Source organism: Phaseolus vulgaris, chromosome 3 (assembly GCF_000499845.2).
Source record: "Phaseolus vulgaris cultivar G19833 chromosome 3, P. vulgaris v2.0, whole genome shotgun sequence".
NCBI classification, from domain to species: Eukaryota; Viridiplantae; Streptophyta; class Magnoliopsida; order Fabales; family Fabaceae; genus Phaseolus; species Phaseolus vulgaris.
In genome coordinates, this window is record NC_023757.2 from 38,989,436 (window position 1) to 39,009,073 (window position 19,638).

The 19,638-nt window shown below is 37.3% G+C and overlaps 3 protein-coding genes across 19 annotated transcripts; 2 read left to right on the plus strand and 1 right to left on the minus strand.

Annotated features, from left to right (window-relative positions):
• The first annotated feature begins 925 nt into the window (after window positions 1-925).
• Window positions 926-6,622, plus strand: LOC137807566 (zinc finger BED domain-containing protein DAYSLEEPER-like). Of its 5 annotated transcripts, none has more exons than XM_068608261.1 (3): window positions 935-1,406; window positions 2,513-3,108; window positions 3,142-6,622. In XM_068608261.1, the coding sequence occupies exons 2-3, from the start codon at window positions 2,545-2,547 to the stop codon at window positions 6,301-6,303; spliced, it is 3,726 nt and encodes a 1,241-aa protein (XP_068464362.1). In that variant the 5' UTR covers window positions 935-1,406; window positions 2,513-2,544; the 3' UTR covers window positions 6,304-6,622. The 5 variants fall into 5 exon arrangements, with proteins under 5 accessions (XP_068464359.1, XP_068464362.1, XP_068464363.1 ...); XM_068608262.1 differs by having other exon boundaries at window positions 3,175-6,622; XM_068608258.1 differs by having other exon boundaries at window positions 926-1,406; window positions 2,513-6,622.
• A 2,328-nt stretch (window positions 6,623-8,950) lies between these two features.
• LOC137807568 (uncharacterized) lies at window positions 8,951-14,710 on the plus strand. 12 transcript variants are annotated; one of them, XM_068608271.1, is made up of 9 exons: window positions 8,951-9,062; window positions 9,131-9,224; window positions 9,551-11,579; window positions 11,706-11,832; window positions 12,101-12,214; window positions 13,041-13,239; window positions 13,353-13,398; window positions 13,983-14,058; window positions 14,323-14,710. In XM_068608271.1, exons 3-9 carry the CDS (start codon window positions 11,517-11,519, stop codon window positions 14,538-14,540), a joined length of 843 nt encoding a protein of 280 aa, XP_068464372.1. In that variant the 5' UTR covers window positions 8,951-9,062; window positions 9,131-9,224; window positions 9,551-11,516; the 3' UTR covers window positions 14,541-14,710. The 12 variants fall into 12 exon arrangements, with proteins under 12 accessions (XP_068464372.1, XP_068464371.1, XP_068464377.1 ...); XM_068608270.1 differs by having other exon boundaries at window positions 9,573-11,579; XM_068608276.1 differs by having other exon boundaries at window positions 11,495-11,579; window positions 14,168-14,710.
• A 645-nt stretch (window positions 14,711-15,355) lies between these two features.
• Window positions 15,356-18,275, minus strand: LOC137807567 (probable galactinol--sucrose galactosyltransferase 6). 2 transcript variants are annotated; one of them, XM_068608264.1, is made up of 3 exons: window positions 18,076-18,275; window positions 17,928-17,981; window positions 15,356-17,844 (listed from the first exon to the last, which is right to left on the minus strand). In XM_068608264.1, the coding sequence occupies exons 1-3, from the start codon at window positions 18,238-18,240 to the stop codon at window positions 15,565-15,567; spliced, it is 2,499 nt and encodes an 832-aa protein (XP_068464365.1). In that variant the 5' UTR covers window positions 18,241-18,275; the 3' UTR covers window positions 15,356-15,564. The 2 variants fall into 2 exon arrangements, with proteins under 2 accessions (XP_068464365.1, XP_068464366.1); XM_068608265.1 differs by having other exon boundaries at window positions 17,928-18,002; window positions 18,078-18,119.
• Window positions 18,276-19,638: the final 1,363 nt, after the last annotated feature.

A 19,638-nucleotide genomic window follows, 5' to 3' on the forward strand; every position in this document is an offset into this window, starting at 1 on the left:
ATGACATAAAAAATTGAATAGATTTGAAATCTATGTTATATTAGGTATGTAATATATGTTTAGTTTGTGAATTATATATTTTGACAAAGACTTTGATAATTTTTATTATTTTTCGTAGCAATTCATTATAACACGTGAATTAAGGTAAGAGATTATTTTTTTGGAATATTATTAAGCTTTTGATAAGGTGAATTACTAGTGAAATAATATCTTGTTAAAAATTGATTGAGTTGCAAATTTTGTTGTGGATGAGTTGAAAATTACATGTTAGGTTTGAATGAGAGCTTCAAATATTTATAATCATATTGAATTACAATTGGTATAATTGCATATGATAGTAAAATACATTTTTAGTTAAGGTCTAATTTTGATATGAGAATTAGAGTTAGTATTTTGATTTAAGTTAAATTGAAATAGAAGGAGTAAGCTATTTTTGATAATTGTTCTTGAAATTTGAAATGATCAAAATGATTTATGTGAAATACTGTATACTAGTTATATAATACATTTATTCATATTAATTGAGTTGTATTTTTAAGTTGATTGTTGTTTATATCGGTCGCAAGGCCCATGAGTCTTTCTTTATCATCCAAAATGAAACTCAAAATTGAATTCAAAATTAACGAATTGTTTGTTATTGAAAAAGTATGATGCGAGATTTAGGGGGTGGAAGGGGGAAAATAAGAATGCAAGGGTAGTGAGATTGGTAGTTGGATCGAATTGATGAGTGCAAAGGAAGTGCGATGAAGGGTTGAGAAAAGATGATTGGGCTAAGAAAGGAAGCAAAGCGAGGGGGGCCCTCACCTGATTAATAGTCCACTTCATTGGGTGGGCTATTCACTCGCACGCACGCCCTACACGTACGCTCCTATCTCATCAAAACCCCATTCACCAAGTAAATATAAAAACCACTTTTTCTGTATTCGTCAAGGGGTGGGCTAGGAGCTTGTGGTCCGTTCGCATTCTCCTATTTCATATCAAACGGGGTGGTGTGGTGTGGCGTGGTGGTGTGATGACGAGAAAGTAAGCAAGAAAGAAAAGAGAATAAAAAAAAAGAGAGAAATAAAATGAATTGAATTCGATAAATAATAATAATGGACCTCAAAAGTCCAAACTCCAAATCCAACAGATTTGCCCTATTTTAAATGTGTTTGAGAAAAACCTTATCTCCCGAACCTGTTGTACGAACCACGTTCCAAATATCAGAAACCCTGCAACTCCAAGGTCCAATTAGCTCCTCGGGTTCGCTACCAGGCCCAATCTCCATCTCTCTCCGGTGAGCCCTCTCTTTCTCTCTCCTCTCTGCAAAGCCCTAGATCTCACTCCGGTGAGCCTAAGGCCTCGCTTTCCGCTCCGGATCCGCTTTTCACACTCCAATCCTCTTCACGTATATATATATATATCTGGTACCTCCCAACCCTAACACTTCGATTTCTCTCTTTTCAATTTTTTCTTCCGGCCAAACCCTTTCGATATTGCTTTTATTGTGCGACCAGTCGTTTTTGCCTGTAATTAGGTTTCCTGTTTTGCGTTTTATGCTTTGATTTGTCGATCTCGGTGGTGTTTCTTCAGTTTCGTGTCACTGGATTGGCCATTTCTGTGATGGAGTTCCTGATCTGGACTGTGTTTTTGTTTTTTCGGTATTATCTGTCGTCCTTGACAGTTTTTGCAGTGGTATACCATTAGAGATCTGATGTTCCATCTTTGACTTTTAGTTTGACTTTGTACATAGTTTGTGTGGGCTCTGTGAGCTATGGTTGATGGAGGGAATCTGCTATGAGCTTCTTTCACTGATGAATGTTGTTCATTCACTTCGTATTGTTGTGATTGAGCTGGACCCAACTGTGGGCCCGTGCCTTCTTTGAGTTCGTCGACAGTGGTTGATTTAACCCAGGCCTATAGGCTCACTGAATATTAAAGAGTTGTATGTAGTAGGATGGCTGTGGACTATCAGTTGGGCCATTTGATTCTTACACAAAGTAGGATGCAGAACAGTAGTAAGACGAAGGGCCTTCCATAAAGTCTTTAAACCATGATCGTGCCAGCAAAATAGGACGCTGGGTGCAATACTGATATGCTGTTTCATCCATTTTGTTGTTATTGGCACTAGTGTACAACCTTCTTTTGAAACTTCACTTTGAAATTCAGTTGTTTATACACTATGTCTTGTATTCTCAACTCAATCTTATACGCACATGTTAAACAGGTGCTTAGTTTTGGCCTTCACTTCTCCCTTTCTTAACTGCGCGACGTAAATGAATGCTATATATACTTTATTGCTTTTTAATTCTCTTGCTTGCTCTTTGGCTCTCCAAGGTGTCACTTATGCAGACAACTGTAATGTTTGTTTATTGTTGTTAGTTTAAATCCTGTATATTTTGCACGGGAGTGTTGATATCTGATAGGACAGGGATCTCATGTTCTCTTCATATCTATAGTATTGTATTAATGTATCTGTTTGGAAAACATTTCCTGGTGGGAAGTTACCATTAATTAGCAATTTTATTTCTAGGTGAAGCAGGAAGGTATATATCAAAATAGAATATGGTTACTGTTGAAGAAGATAAGGTGGTTGCGACCCCTGATGTGAAAAATGCACCTGTCAGTACTGATTTTCAACCCAGCAATGATCTGGTAAATTCGGAAAATCAGTCTGACCATAGTGTGGAAATTTCCGAGCCTCAGCCTGATAAGGATCTCTCCAATTTCCAGGCAGAGCCTAACAAAGTACTTCCAGCATCTGAAATCCAGGCTTCTAGTGGCAATAAAAATGGAGATACGTTGCCCAGTGCAGAAGAACCTCCTAGCAGTGAGTTGGAGAATGTTGAGACACAACCCAACAACCTATCAAGCAATGATGAGGGCCCACACAACGATCAGCATGTTGATTCTGTAGCACCATTCAAGAATCCATCAGAAAGCTCTGAAGCTGCAGCTGATGATAAGCTTGTTAGTTCTGAAGCTCCCGTTGACCAGAAGCCTGTGTCTGAGTCACCATCAAACAACCAGCTGGTCAATTCTGAGGCACTTCCAAGTAATGGCGTGGTAGATTCTGGACATCAGACCAGTAATGATGTGGTTGTATCTGAAACGCAGCGCAGCAATGAGGTGGTTTTACCTGAAGCAGAGCAAAACAATGAGGTGGTTTTACCTGAAGCAGAGCAAAACAATGAGGTGGTTTTACCTGAAGCAGAGCAAAACAATGAGGTGGTTTTACCTGAAACTGACCAAAGAGATGAGGTGGTTATATCTGAAACCCAGCAAAGAGACGAGGCAGTTTTATCTGAAACCCAGCAAGGCGATGAAGCAGTTTTATCTGAAACCCAGCAAAGCCATGAGGCAGTTTTATCAGAAACACAGCAAAGCCACGAGGCAGTTTTATCAGAAACACAGCAAAGCCACGAGGCGGTTTTATCTGAAACACAGCAAATCAATGGGGCAATTTTATCTGAAACACAGCAAAGCAGTGAGGCAGTTTTATCTGAAATACAGCAAAGCAAAGAGGCAGTTTTATCTGAAATACAGCAAAACAAAGAGGCAGTTTTATCTGAAACACAGCAAAGCAATGAGGCAGTTTTATCTGAAAATCAGCAAAGTAATGAGGCATTTTTATCTGAAGCACAGCAAAGCAATGAGATGATTACTTCTGAATCTCAGCCCAGCAATGATGTAATCATGTCAGATGCACAGCCCAACAGTGAGCCAATGGTATCTGACTCACAGCCCAGCAGTGAGACGGTCATACCTGAGAGACAGCCCAGCAATGAGATTGTCATACACGAGGCACAGACCAGCAATGAGATTGTCATACATGAGGCACAGACCGGCAATGATGTGATAATGTCTGAAGCTTCGTCTGAAAATGAGACGGTACATTCTGCAGCTGATCCCAACAATCAGCTCTCTCATCCTGAATCTCTTTCTCAGAATCATCATTTTACTAATCTACATATGATTCCTGAAGATCAGCTGCCTCAACCTGAACCACTGCCCAATTCTGATTCACTGCCTACTTCTGAACCACTGCCAGACAGTCATCTCATAGACATCAAACCGATACCTCATAATCATCTTGCACAGTATGATACACTGCCCAACAGTCATATGCACCATTCTGAGGCAGTGGCCAACCATGAACTAGCTCACTCTGAGGCATTGTCCCATGAACACATGGGCAATTCTCATTTGTTGCCACACTATGGGCTGCAAAATAGTGAAACACTGCTCGACAATCAGTTAGTCAATTCTCAACCACACTATGAGATAGTCAACGCTAGCAACATACCCAGCTATGAGATAGTCAATGCTGAAACTCCATTGAACAGTGAGGAACCTACTCCGGAAACTCAGCCAAGCAAGAGGAGAAAAAAGAAGTCTATAGTCTGGGAACACTTCACCATAGAAACAGTCAGTCCTGGATGTAGAAGAGCATGCTGCAAGCAATGCAAGCAAAGTTTTGCTTACAGTACTGGTTCAAAGGTTGCTGGTACTAGTCACCTTAAACGCCACATTGCCAAGGGGACATGCCCAGCTCTTTTGCGTAGCCAAGATCATAACCAATTCAGTCCGTATACTCCACGTTCAAGGGGAAGTGATGCTGGCAATGCTAGCAGTGCACCAAAGCGACGTTATAGGTCCCCTAATACTCCTTACATAATTTTTGATCAAGATCGTTGCCGCCATGAGATTGCTAGGATGATCATTATGCATGATTACCCCCTTCACATGGTTGAGCATCCGGGATTTGTTGCATTTGTCCAAAACCTGCAGCCCCAGTTCAATATGGTAACATTTAACACGGTTCAAGGAGATTGTGTTGCAACTTACCTGATGGAAAAGCAGTGTGTTATGAAGTATTTTGAGGGATTACCTGGACGTTTGTGTTTGACACTGGATGTTTGGACCTCAAGCCAATCTGTAGGATATGTGTTTATAACTGGACATTTTGTTGATAGTGATTGGAAGTTGCAGAGGAGAATTCTTAATGTTGTGATGGAACCATATCCTAATTCTGACTCTGCTCTCAGCCATGCTGTATCTGTTTGCATTTCTGATTGGAATTTGGATGGCAGGCTGTTTTCTATCACTTGTGATCAGACTCCAAGTGAAGTTGCCCTTGGGAATCTCAGACCATTACTCTCTGTAAAGAATCCACTTATCCTCAATGGGCAGCTGCTGGTAGGAAATTGCATTTCCCGAACCTTCAGCAATGTTGCAAATGAACTGTTGAGCTCGGTGCATCTTGTCGTAAAAAAGATCAGAGACAGTGTAAAATATGTGAAGACTTCAGATTCACATGAGGAAAAGTTCCTGGAGCTCAAGCAGCATCTTCAGGTCCCCAGTGAAAGGAACCTTTTTATTGATGACCAAACCCAATGGAATACTACATATCAGATGCTGGTGGCAGCTTCTGAACTTAAGGAAGTGTTTTCTTGTTTGGACACTTCTGATCCTGATTACAAGGGTGCCCCATCAATGCAAGATTGGAAGTTGATTGAGACCCTCTGCACGTACTTAAAGCCCCTTTTTGATGCAGCAAACATTCTTACCACAGCAACTCATCCCACTATTGTCACCTTTTTCCATGAAGTTTGGAAGTTGCAGCTGGATCTGTCTCGAGCTGTTGTGAATGAGGATCCTTTCATCAGCAACCTTACGAAACCCATGCAACAAAAAATTGACAAGTACTGGAAAGATTGTAGTCTGGTTTTGGCAATTGCAGTAGTTATGGATCCTCGTTTCAAGATGAAGCTTGTTGAGTTTAGTTTCACAAAAATCTATGGCGAGGATGCCCATGTATATGTCAAGATTGTTGATGATGGGATTCATGAGCTGTTCCACGAGTATGTGACCCTTCCCCTGCCACTGACCCCTGCTTATGCAGAAGATGCTGGAAGCCATGTGAAGACAGAGGGGTCTCCAGGAGGAACTCTGTTGTCAGATAATGGATTAACAGATTTTGATGTCTACATCATGGAAACCAGTAGCCATCAGACGAAGTCTGAACTGGACCAGTATCTGGAAGAATCACTGTTGCCACGTGTTCCGGACTTTGACGTGTTGGGTTGGTGGAAGTTAAACAAAATCAAGTACCCTACTCTTTCCAAAATGGCCCGGGATATATTATCTGTTCCGGTCTCAAGTGTTCCTCCAGAATCTGTCTTTGATACAAAAGTGAAAGAGATGGATCAGTATCGAAGTTCCTTGCGGCCAGAGACAGTGGAGGCCATTGTATGCGCGAAAGATTGGATGCAGTACGGAGCAGCCGAAGCTTCCCACGCGCTCGTGAAAATGGAATTCTAGATTTTTATTCTTGTAATTTTGGTTTACGTAGAGGGTGTGAAAGAAAGACCGCATCATGCGTCGCAATATTTGATGAACCTGCACGTTCTCATTTAGGTGGTTGTACTCTTTATGATGGTAGGTTCTTGTATTTTACTTGTAGTTCCTAGTTATATGTTAGGCTATGTTGGTGACCTTTAATGTGTAGATTTGGACCTGAATGCCTATATTCTAGTTTACTTTTCTGGACTAGATGCTAGAACAGATGCCCTCCTTAAGGTGATATGTTGATGTAATAATTTATAACTCAATATTCAATCACTACCATTCAGGGGCTGCAGTTGGTCTGGCCGGGGCTGGTTTTAGCCCTTTAGTTTTATGCATGTCGCTTACAGGTAGGATTCTATTTCCCTTCTCAGGTCTGTCTTTTTTTTGCCTATTCTGATACATGTGTTCGTCAGGCCACACATGAAAAGTGAAAAAGACTACTTTAAAACTGTCTCCGTAAGCTGATGTATAATGTTCATAACTACTTACGCACTATTCCATTGGACTCGGTAACCTTCGTGTCCGCCGTTAAGGTTCTTGGATCATGTTAATGTTTTTGTGCGTATAACTTTTGTTTTTGCTTTGGTCATCAAAAGCAATAATGTTTTGCAACTAATTTTTATTTTAAATATTTACGTAGAAAATAAATATGTAATAAATGAGTTCAAACAGACATCAGGAAAAAGTAAAGCTAAAAAATAGTTTACTTAATCATTTCTTGAACTAGTTTTAATTTAAATAAGTTTAATGTTAATTAGTTATATCAGAAAAGAAAGTTAAAATATAAAATAAAATGAATATTTTTCTTAAAACTTATTCAAAAGTAGAAACGCCTAATTTAATTATGATTTTTAGGGGCAAATATCAATTAGTTGTATTGTACTCTCTTTTTTCTTGAGAGTGGGTGTTTATTGAAAAAATTATTTAAATTAGAATTATTTCTCAAATTGGCCCAAAATAAATTAGAGTCACTTTACTGAATTTAAAAAAATAAAATAATGACAAACTATAAAACTTGATGTAAATGAAAAGTTTAAATATGGTATAATTATATTTTGGATGCAATAATGTTTACAATATTGTAAATATAATTACATATTCGACACAAAGCCGAAAATACCAGACCCACACAGCAGAAAAGCTCATTCAAATCAAAGAAAAATAATCAATTATCCACAAACTGGACTTGCAGACGCTATTTTCATTCTCGTTTTTTTTTACTTAAATATATTTTTCTTTCCTAAACAATAAGTTTTGATTTTTTTTTCATTTTTATATATATTTTTATTGTTTTTAATAAATATGTGAATTTTTGTTTCAAATCCTATAAAATATATATTTTATTTTTCCAAAAGTTTAAATAATTATCTTTATACTCATTTTAGTATAAATGAATAATATTTATTCTACAGATATTAAAAATACTTTTGAGACAATATATTACAACATTATCTTAAGCTTACCTCGATTTTTTTTATTTTTTTTAATACATAGTTTATTAGTGTTATTGTAATGCTAGGATCAAAATATGGTAATTTTTAATTTTAAGTAAATAGTTTTTTTACAGTGAAATTAAGACCTACATTTCCAGAATATTTTTACAGAGTATTTAAGATTTTTTTTTCCCAGACTACCATATAAAGGCTCAATTTTCTATCTAACATCATTTACATCTTTATTTCTCTATCTAGCACCCTTTTGTTTTTATTTCCCTATCTAGCACCCTTTTGTTTTTATTTCTCTATCTAGCACTCTTTTATTTTTTATTTCCCTATCTAGCACCATTTTAAAAATAAATAAATAATAAATTATTATTTTTTTAATAATTTTAATTTTGAATGCATTAAAAAATAAATATTTTTAATGTTTAAAATAATTATAAATATAATTAATGAATAAATAAATGAGTTTTTACAAAATAAAAATAAAAAAGTAATAAATTAAAAATATTTAGTTTAAAATTATTTTTTTTTACAAATGTTACACTTATTTTATTGTTGTTTTTATTTTCTAGACTTATTTGTTTTTGTATTTTTTTCTTCTCATTTTTAAGCATTAAGTGTAACATTTGTATTAGTTTTTTTTAGAATTTTGCATTTAGGTAAACACTTCAATATTATTTATGTGTCCACTATTAATTAATACTAATTGACTTTGGTTTTTTTATAAATATGTCCTGTATTTTTTACTTGAAATTAACATGATTACATCATCAATAATAATCAAAATAAATAGTAATTTATGTTTATAGATTCAACTTTTATGTTGTTGTAAAGTTTAATTTTTTATTTTCTTCATTTTAAAAAAAATAATTTTAAACTAAACATTTTTAATTTATTACTTTTTTATTTTTATTTTGTAAAAACTCATTTATTTATTCATTAATTATATTTCTAATTATTTTAAATATTAAAAATATTTATTTTTTAATGCATTCAAAATTAAAATTATTAAAAAAAATAATAATTTATTATTTATTTATTTATTTTTAAAATGGTGCTAGATAGGGAAATAAAAAATAAAAGAGTGCTAGATAGGGAAATAGAAAGAAAAGGGTGCAAGGAAATAAAAATAAAAAGGTACTAGATAGAAAAATAAAGATGTAAATGGTGCTAGATAGGGAATTTAGCTCCATATAAATACATTTCCTGAAAATTCTTCACTTCGGTCTCAGATACTCACCCAACTACAAGCACGTGTACCCTGACCCAATTCCCGAATTTGCAGATTCGGTAAGTGCATGCATTTTGCTGTGATTATTTTCCTTATATTGATTGTATTATATGAGTATATATCGCAGGAGACCCTCAAAGTTCTAAACTGAACTCTTTCAGAAGCTTTCGGAGGACGAGTTCGGTGATGGTCTTGATGCGATTGTAGGCGCTTGCACTCAGGTGAGTGTCGTTTTCCTATTCAAAAACTTCGCTTCATGATAAAACGTTTGTGGGTGTCGTTTCGTTCTTGTTTTCTTCGAAAGTTTCATCATATTGGAGTAAAATAAGAAAGGACTCATTGGAATGCTTGAAATTAACTGGTAGTGTTCAGATGGCTTCAAATAATGGGATGGTTCACTCAACCGAGATTGAGATTTGTTCATAAGAAGAAAGTTCCACAATCTCATAGGACTAGGACATTTTCTATGTTCGTTTTTGTCCATTGTAGCTATCACTTATAAGTTATATTTCTCTGTCATACTGAAATTCACATATTGTTTACACAGCTCTCCTTTCATTTCTCTCCAGCACCCGCACTCGGAGAAGATCCAAATCCAGATAAAGTTTATTTAAAAAGTGACTAATACTGAGAAGTTAGTTAAGTGCTATTTCTAGAAGTTACAAGTCGCCGAATGCAATAGATTCTACCGTATCCAGTTTTCTGTATTTTCACATAGTGCATTATTGTATATTTTAGCTGTCTGATTTTCGTCAATTAGAAAGTTATATGAAAGGGAAAAGAGATGAGTATGGGTATGTTGGTTTAGGAGGTAATTTGAGGGTAAAATTAAAAGAAAGGGAGGGAGAGTTACTGATAAAATGGATAGCGTATATAACCACTACCTTTTCTTGATTCTCATCTTTGGTGACACGCAATTGGAAACCGCACCCTTCCTCCATCACACTCACCTTATTTCATATTCCCAAATGTCATTTGAAATCACAAACTCAATCTCTTTTTGCTGAATCAGGATTCTAAACTCAAATGGGGGTCCTGATTTTGAGCCCTAACTTTTTTATTGTTTTTGACACTCAACTAATTGCAAACCACTCCTAGGAATTGTTGTTAAATGGAATTGCCTTGGTGGAATGGCGGCTGAATGCTTGCCAACCACCATAGGTAATTTCTTAAGGGGGACCCATATGTTGGTGCCATAGATCACAATGGTGAGTTTATATGGAGAAATTTTGGACTTTCTCCGTATTTTGCGTCACAACTGATAACACTGCTCCTAGCTTCTCAATGGATTGTTTGTTCATTGGTTTCTTTCTCATTTGTGCTTTTTGCTGTTTGATTTCTGACTGCTCAAAGGTTCTCCTTAGTCCCTGCTTCTTAGTTCCTTTTGTTAGTTCATATCTTGCTTTTTGTATATTATGAAGATAATTGTATTTTTCCTCTTAGACAAAACATATTCTAATATTGTTTATTTTTCTTTTCATAATTCGTTGTTGGTATTTCAAAGGTTATTGCAGACTGCATTTGCAATTATGACTTTATTTGCTTTCCTTATATATTGATTTGGTTATGGGACAAACCTACAAACAATATAGAAGGGATTAACATCTTGAACTTGAAGACAAAAATTCTCTCTTCTTATTGCCATAATTTCCTATATTTTTTTTCTTGCCTTGTCTTAGCTAGACAACAGAGCGTTCTTCTTCAGTGGTTGTAGATTACTAGCCTTGAAAAGTAATGTGGTGGATAACATATTTCATTATGACTTAATAGATTTTCCAGAAAAACAAAATCTATATTTTATAACATAAATAAAAGGACATTTTTATAAAAAAAAATACAGTTAACATATATGTACCAACTTCTATTATAAATTCATAAAAAGTTCAATGTGGCATCTAAAATTGATGATTAAGATTTTTAATCTAAATAATCTTTCTTTTGTGTAAATGCTACCTATGAATACTGACTGGCCGCAGATGCTTACTCAGTACAAACTACTGAATTAGCTAGTCTTAGTCAGGTCATGATTTATAATATTAGGTTGGGTTTGGATAAAATCAAACCTAGATTATCTCCCATGTATTAGGCAAGGATTGAGAAAAGTTGTGTACATTGGTGTGATGCCTGTAAGTTATTTGATTCAATTGTCATCCTTTTATTCTTCTGCTTGAGTTTTCTTATTCATCTCTGAAATATTACATCCATCTATCTCCTTGCCCAGAGGTTATCGCTCCCAAATCAAAATTTCATAAATTCAGTACTGTGAAATTTGAAGAAACAAGGAACATAAAATTGTATGGGTCTTATTTATTCAATGACTTCATGGTGTGGGTTTAGCCAATAAAAAAATGGGTTTTATTTTCTCCGCTGTTTTCATTAGAGAAATCTTGATTTATCTGTATTTAGATTAATGTCCTTTTTCTTGTTTTTTTATTGTTACAATGTGAATTTTTATGTTTTCTTTGACAACTTGATGGTACCGAGTTCTCAGGTGCAAAGCAGGGTTCTTAATCATGAATATTGATATCGATTATTTCAAGTTGGACATTGATGAACTTATTGGTGAATTCACTCAGGTATCGATAACATCAATGGCCAGTGGTTTTTCTCATTCTGTTTTTTTTTTTTTAATTCAAGGAGCTTGCTTGCCATTGTTTGGAATTAACAATCCACGTTTGATGTTCAATTTTGGTGAGTGACAGGATGAGTCAACAACTTTGGCTGATATGAAAAGAATATGGTTTTCAAGGAAGTTCTCATACATTTACGAAGCTTGTCCTTCTACCAACCTGGCCTTCTTTATGCAATCATTGTATGCTCAATGTATAGGTAATGTATAGCTGGTATATGCAGTTGTGATGATAACTCAATTGAGTTTAGATTTTTTTTTTCTGGGCAATTCGCACGTTGAACGGTTTATTTATGCTGAAAAATACTTCCAAAAGTATAGAAGTACTACTGATCCAATCCAAAAGGCTCGTAATATTTGTGAAAATTTACCAATATCGGATGAGTATGTAGTATGCCATTGAAGTTTTACTTTATTAGCCTTTATATTTTTATTTCAGTATAAATACTCCTTTATGTTCCTATGCAGGTTACATTGTTGGTACTGCTTCTTTATCACAGAGATTAGGCGGCTTTTATTGCCTCTACTGTCTCTATGAGACTCAACCGTTTAATCCTTCTTTTAAAGTCTACCTATCCCTTGGTATAACAATTTTCCACTTGATAAAACAGCTATGTTTAACTATACAGTTATTGGATACTTTTTGCATTGTCATGCTTACATTGTACTTATAGTTTGAGGTGTGTGAAGGGAACTAGATTCATTTTGTTCATAATTGCTTTAATTTTGATTTTTTTCCTTGATTCAATTTAGTGTTTTAACCCCATACCTGTATATATCTGAGTATGTGCTCCATAGGCGTACCTCACTAATTTGTGATTCAGTAGCTGCAATCCATAATGTGCCATTATCATACAATGAAAGTAAGTCTTCTCTTATATGCTTAAAAATTAGGTTTTATAGGTAGCAGGGGTGTGCAAAAAAATCCTATTATTAAAATCCAATACCGATTGGATTGCTCAAGACAAGTTTTTTGTTGGTTTCGTCTGAGACATTTTACTCAATCTACAAAGTGCCTCTTTAGTTTGGACTACAGTCAGTGCATTGTCGGGTCAGCTTTGGCTGAGGCATCCTCGACTTGGACCTGATCTAAGTATCATCTACATGACCTTAGTCGAGACGATGTCAGCTAGGCTTTGACCATGGTGTCGGCTTATCTGTCTATTATATACCTCTTTTTAAGCCTAAGAATGACCTTTTTAAAAGCCTAACCTGTCTACGTGACTTGTTCTTTCTTAACGTGTTGTGCTGTGGCACTCCCTGACTTGCTTTATAGCGTCACTATTGTAGTTAGTACTGAAATTATCTTCTTTATTCTCATTTCATTTTTCATCCCAACTTTGATGCTTCATATTTGTCCGAATGTAAGGATGGTTGACATGAAAACTAAATTTATGTGTTCATACAGGGGAATTAAAGAAACTTAGAATCCTTGTTGCTGATGCAAAAGCCAATGATATTAAAGTGGTACCTGCTTTAGTAAAGAGAATGCTTGAAAGAAATGTGTTCCTTTTTGGCTCTGTCGACTTGATTGAAGGCTGTGTCGCAGAGACAGTAAACCAACTACAACAATTACAGAATGCCCGTATTCAAGTTGCATATGAAAAGTAAACCACCAAATTACGTTTATATCCAAGATCCTTCTTACCTTAACATGTGGCCATGATAATGAAGTTTGCTCAACAGCTTATTGTTTTCATCTGTTCACTGTGAATGACAGGTTATTTGAGAGCTCTTCAATTGATAAATATATTCAGATGGACCTTGTAAGCATCTTAATGCTCTGTGACTTACAAAATGATTTGTTTATTCTCTTAATTACACTGATTTGCTGTCAGATTTCTTGATGATAAGTTTATGTGAAAATTGTATTGATCTTTTCCATTTACATTTACAAGGGTTCTGATGGTATTATGCAACATGAAGTGCTGTTATGTAAATTGTAACATCCCTTCTGGAACCAACTAATGGCTCCAAAAGAAAATCTTTCACCTATTGCTCAATTTTATGTTTCTAGTTACCATGTTTCATTTTTTGTTTTGCGGGAGGGTGGGGTGGAGGCTGCTTGGGGTTTATATCTCGTGCTTAATAACTTGGTTGGGGTTTTGGTACTTGATTTAGCCTATTTGAAATATGAAGGAGTGGCCGCACGATCCATGCAATTTCTTTATATTATACACATTCAAAATGTCATTCAATCCTTGCAGGGTATATTTTGATATCTGTATTTTCAGAAGCTAATGAATCAGTCTTGAGATGTATTTCACACGCAAACTCCTACTATAGACTGTATTTTTAATTGTTTGTGATTTTGTTGCATTTAACTCCCTTTCTCTTTTCCACATGCCAGGGCTTGGAAGTTGACCTCAGTTTGCTGAAGAACAAGTCATCGGGATATGCTGCGGCCAAGAGTGTGGCCATTCAAGGTATTTTATTCCTTTCCTATTTTACATATTTAAGAAGGACAACTTATATCATTGGGGGTTCATTCCAAATTGAATTGCTTCCTTTTTTCTTTTCTTTTTTTTATACTAGGAAGGACAAAATGTTGTCCTCAGACTTCTGGAATTCTCGACCTTAAGGGGAGGGTGGGGATGTTTTTGGATACTATTGTCTGGCTGTTTCAATTTGCCAACACATGATCATTAATTTTGTCAATTATGTAATTCTATGTCCTCGTTTTTCATTAGAGGCAAGCAGGGTTTTAGACGTTGAAAACATAAAGCACATACAAGAAGATAAGCATCTGATTGGAGATGTAGTGGAGAAGGTTGCTAATGACTGGCATGCCCAGAAACAAACATTTTATAAACAAACAGGATTGGGGGAGGACGATGAATATGAGAAGGAACTGGAGCAATTACTTCTAGATCAGCAACCACATAATGGAGATTCTAACCAAGATTGACAAAAATTTGAGTCGTAGGAGGGGTTACATATGGTTGGGGAATTCATAGGGAGTCTCAAAGAAGTAATGTGTTTTACTTTTTTCCAGTTATCGTTATTTTAAACAAGAGAATGAAATGAAAATTGATAGTATAATGTTTCATTTTAATTATTCTATGTTAATTTGGAGTATGATCACTGGTTTAGATTTCGTCAGCTCCCTTCTCAAATAATTACACAAAAATATACTTATATTATAAAATGTCCAAATAGTAGCAATATTTTTTATTTGATTGATTTATTATTAAATCAAATATCCGAACGTTGCCTATAGTTAGATGGGTTGTGCAAAATATGATCCGTCGAATGCACTAGCATGTCTCAGGCATTGGTTTCGGCATGAATGACCTTTTACGTGGGAGGAAACTCTTCTGTTAAAGTGTGTCTTGTCTTGAACGCACTGTGCAAATCATGTGAATTAGTAATAAACCAAGAAGTGCGAGTTAAAGGCACACACGGAAAAAGTCATTTGGTAGTTTCTTGAAGAGGCAGAAAACCACAGTAGAAACAGGTAATAAACACGGTGGTAATGAAATTGTGGCAAGAAAATTCTGCTACATAAATAATCTACAAGAACCACTGCAAAGGCAAAGCAAACTTCAATCTCGAGAAGACGTACAATTTTGGAAAGCAAGTGCACAGACTTGGATCAATTCGGTTTTGGTTATGTTACGCATACTGTATGGCAATTCAATATCTTAAGTAATATCTATATTTTATATGATTTTGTGAGGAGTGAGCAACATAAGATAAAACGTGTTTAAATAACTCTAAAAAAAAGAAAAAAGGTAGAAATATGTATTCATTTTTCAATCAAATTTCAAACACAAGAAGGTCGCTCCAATGGTAAAAGTTAAATCTAGTAGAAAGGGCAAATTGTTGAAGACCCTCTCGTCTCTCCTCCCCTCTAACTAAAGAAATACCACAACATACCAATTGTCTTCTCCCCAATTCAAATTCAATAAGTATAAGGTATAGTGTAAGAACTAACTAGATAAACTATAAATTAACTCAACCACATGAACCCTGTGTCCCTCCTGCGGCAAATGATCTATGTTGAAGGTTAGCAAGCCAGAATCAGTATCGTGATCGAAATCAACCTCATTGTTTTGCAGCAGACACCTAGTTGGTCTTGCCGAGGAATAAGCCCCGAACTTACCACACCCCTTCATCTCCACCCGAACCAACACCTGGCTATCCCCCACTTCATACACCAGCCCTTCAACGGCACCACCAGCATTGAACATGTTCAAAAGTCCAAGAGGGGAAAAGCTGTACCCTGGACACAAAACCTTCACAGGCGCAACAGCAAACACCTCGTGTTCCAACACCTTAAGGGACACCGGCAGAGCCACATTGCGCGGAAGCACAATGAGCTGCCCAGAGTGGTGAGCGTAGAGCGCGCAATCACCGTTCCAATCGCCATCACCGGCAGCCTCCGAAATGAGGTGCACATCACCACCTCTCACAAACCCAGTGATGGCACCAGAAACCGTGTCATGAAACGCATTCTTCCTCTCAGCAGCATTCCACGCAGCCCCTTGGCAGTTATAAACTCCCAACACTCCACCGAACTTGTTCATGTTCCATATTTTCAACAAACTCACTCCGTCACGGGCCGGGTCGCTGAACAAGCAGTCCTTAGTGGGCCTCCCGGGAAGACGGGCCCGAAGCACCGACCCATCGGGCAAAACCATCTTCTTAAGCAGGGCAAAATCATGCTTCCCCGGCGCGTCGCTCACATAGAGAGGCCCACCGCTGATGGCCCTAGCAGAAGCGTGGTACTCCGCTGCAGGATGAAGCGAATGAAACATATCCCAATCGGGCAACATGATCTCCCCAAGGAAGACGCTATTGTACGCCACGGACGCAATGTGGATAGTGTGCGACACCGGATCACGCGGGTAGAAATCATCCGAAGCCCTCACCACCGCCGTCTGTTTAGAGCAGTAGAGCGCGTCCGTATTGTGGCTCATGCAGGCGACACACCCGTTGTCAGGGAAGTTTCTAGAAATCGAAGCGTCCAGTGCCTGATGGTACTGTCTGGTCAGTTCCACCCTTCCCCCGAGACCCGCACCCAGAGTCTCCAAAATGCACTGCACGTCCACCTTAACGCCGTCTATACCCGCAGACGCCAGATAACTGTGCAACTCGTCGTAAAACGTGAACACCTTCTTAGGGTTCACAAGTCCCAATCCCTGAACCGCAAGCACGTCGCTTTTCCACGTCGGCTCGTTCTCCGTCACTCCGCTCGACACCTTCGGGTACTTCATCACCGAACCGTACTCCTCCATCTCCTTCACCCCTGGACGAACCCCGCCCCAGTAACCCGTGATTGCGTGCCACACATACACGTACTTCACCTCGTTCTTCTTCTTCGCTATGTCCACGATGTTCTTAATCCCTAATTCCGGTTCCTCCTCCTTCTGAAATTTCGCGTTCTCTTTTATCCCCGTCAGCCTCTGCAACGAGTTCGACTTTTCTTTCACCTTCTCGTCGTCGTCGTCGCCGCCGACGGACTGCCAACCGTCGTCGATGATTATGAACTTCGGCGGCGTGCCGCCGCCGCGGAGGGATTGGATTCCGGCCTCCACTCCTTCCTGAGTAACTTGCTGGTAGAACGCATCCCAGGTGCACCAGCCGAAGCAGTCCACGATGCCGGGGAGCTTCTTCTCGTGGCGGAGGCGGAAGGTGTTGAGGTGGTTCCTGACGGCACGGAAAGCATGATGAATGGTGGCGAAAGGGTCGGTGCCGGCGCTAATGAAGATTGCATGGCTAAACGACGACGCTTTGGTGTCTGCATCACCACTCTCGAGACATAGTTCGAGCTGATCGTTGGAATTCCCCTGTAGACACGCTCTGAAGGAGCCTTCTACAAGAGGGAGAAAAACTGTGTACACGATCTGATTCTGGTTGTTGGCGTCGTTCTGTGATTCGAGGTGGGACCCGTCTTTGGTTTCCACCAATAGAAACTGAGTCTCCAAAGGAATTTCACTCCCTCTGTCACCCATTTTCTGCGCCATCCACCACAGCTTGAACCGGAAGCACGCCATGAACCTCACATCCCTCAATGTTCCCAACGAAACCACGTGTCTGCTATCTTCCTTCTCAAAATCCACTCCCAGAAACATTCCTTCTACCGTAGATGTCTCCACCACGTTCTCCGGTATTCCTATCAGAATCGTTCGCTCCTTCACCACCAGCTTCCCCTCCGAAACGCGAACACCAGGTTTTATTGTCATCTCTTCAGCTCCCTCTACTCTCCTCTGCAATTAAATCAAACAAATTTTTCGTCAATCCAATGAAACTGAAATAACATTTGGAATTTAGGGGTTTTATTAATTCATACCTTGAATGATACCACCGGAAACACTCTATTCAAGAAATTTCTGCGAATTCGAAAACATGGAGAAGGAAACCATTGCTGTTAGCAACATAAAAAACGAAATTTAGATTAAAAAACAGAGATAAGATTAAGATGATGATGAGGGGTATATACCAGAAGTTGGAAGGTGCTTCTTATTTGGCGATCTTAGATGAATGCCTGAAAGAATAGTGTGTGGATGAGTTGAAAGAAATCGGGATTTGGTATTTATAGGAAAGGATGGAGTGTGGCATAGATTGGAAACCATTGTTAACATCTTCTTCCTTATCACTCTCATCTAACATACCATCCTCTCTTTACATATTCTTAACTGTCTTGAATAATATAATATCTCATCGCAGAAAAAAAAAAAAAAAAAAACTGTGGCTGGTCCAACTTGCTCTCTTTTTATGTTGGATGGGGTCGCCACGTTGGATCCACGCCCACACAATTCCACTATATAATTAAGAAAGAAATAAAACGAAGTAAAACTGGAAAACGTGATACGACACGATATTCTTATGTTGCACACCTGTGCGATTTTCGTTGGGTAAAATTAAAATTTACAAAACAAAATTTTTGGTTTTAAGGGCTACCAATCTCTGTTGCTTACGCCTACCCTTTGGATTGTGAAGCTCAAATACACAACCGCGTTACTTGGCCTGAACTTGTTAGGGTTTATGTATGGGTTAAGTATAAGAATTTCTATAATTGGTTTTAATATTTTGCTGTCTTGTCGTGGTAATGAAGCTATTAGGTTTAATTTAATATAGTTAATGTAACATAAGTTCTATTGGAAAAAATGATTGCAAGTGACCAACTGCTATTGGGCCATTGTCCATAATTGGGGTATGCCACGAGTGGTGCTGCTGATATCAGATAGCCCATTGATTGATACGTATTTTTGATTTAAAAAGGGCATTGTCATAGTTTAACGAGGTGAGGTGGAGTTAACGTGATTTTGCAGAACATAATTGGGAATAACTTGGGAAGATGGAACGGTCCCTCCACTTGTACAAGTGGCTAGTGGTTGGATACTACTGCATACGGTACAAGTTCCAGACTCAATGAACCATTTCATCGTTTTTAGTTATGAATATTTAGTTCAATCATTCGAATAAATTATTCATGCATGTCTGATCTTTGCCTGAGATGATAAGGTTTTGAGGCTTGTTGATGAGAGTAGGTGTAGGTTCAAGCAATATGCTGATTTTTCTACTTCAATGTTCAATGGATGTCAGATGCAATCTACAAAATAACTAGATGCAGGGTACTTGCTCTTTTCGTTCACTAATCCAGTGTTATTTTAACATTTATTTTCTGTTTCGATTAAAAGAAACTTGAAAAGAAAAAAAAGGAAGAGAAAGAAAATGGAAAGTGAAATTATGTTATTATTAAGAAAAATTGATTATTTTATATTTAATTATAATATCCCAATACATAAATGTAAATAATAAAATAACATTTTTAAACATAGTCAATCGTTTTCAATATAATTGATTATGTAGGTATTTTTTTCATAAATTTTCGCTACAACGGAAAGTTTATCAGTATAGACTCTTGTTTTGTTTTATTTTTCGTGCTTTCATCACTTTTCAACTTGCACAAACAGTAAATCGCGTGAAACAAATAGAATTTATGTATAGTCTGCACACAGTACAATAATTTGGTTATTATTGCAATTTTATCTATTTAT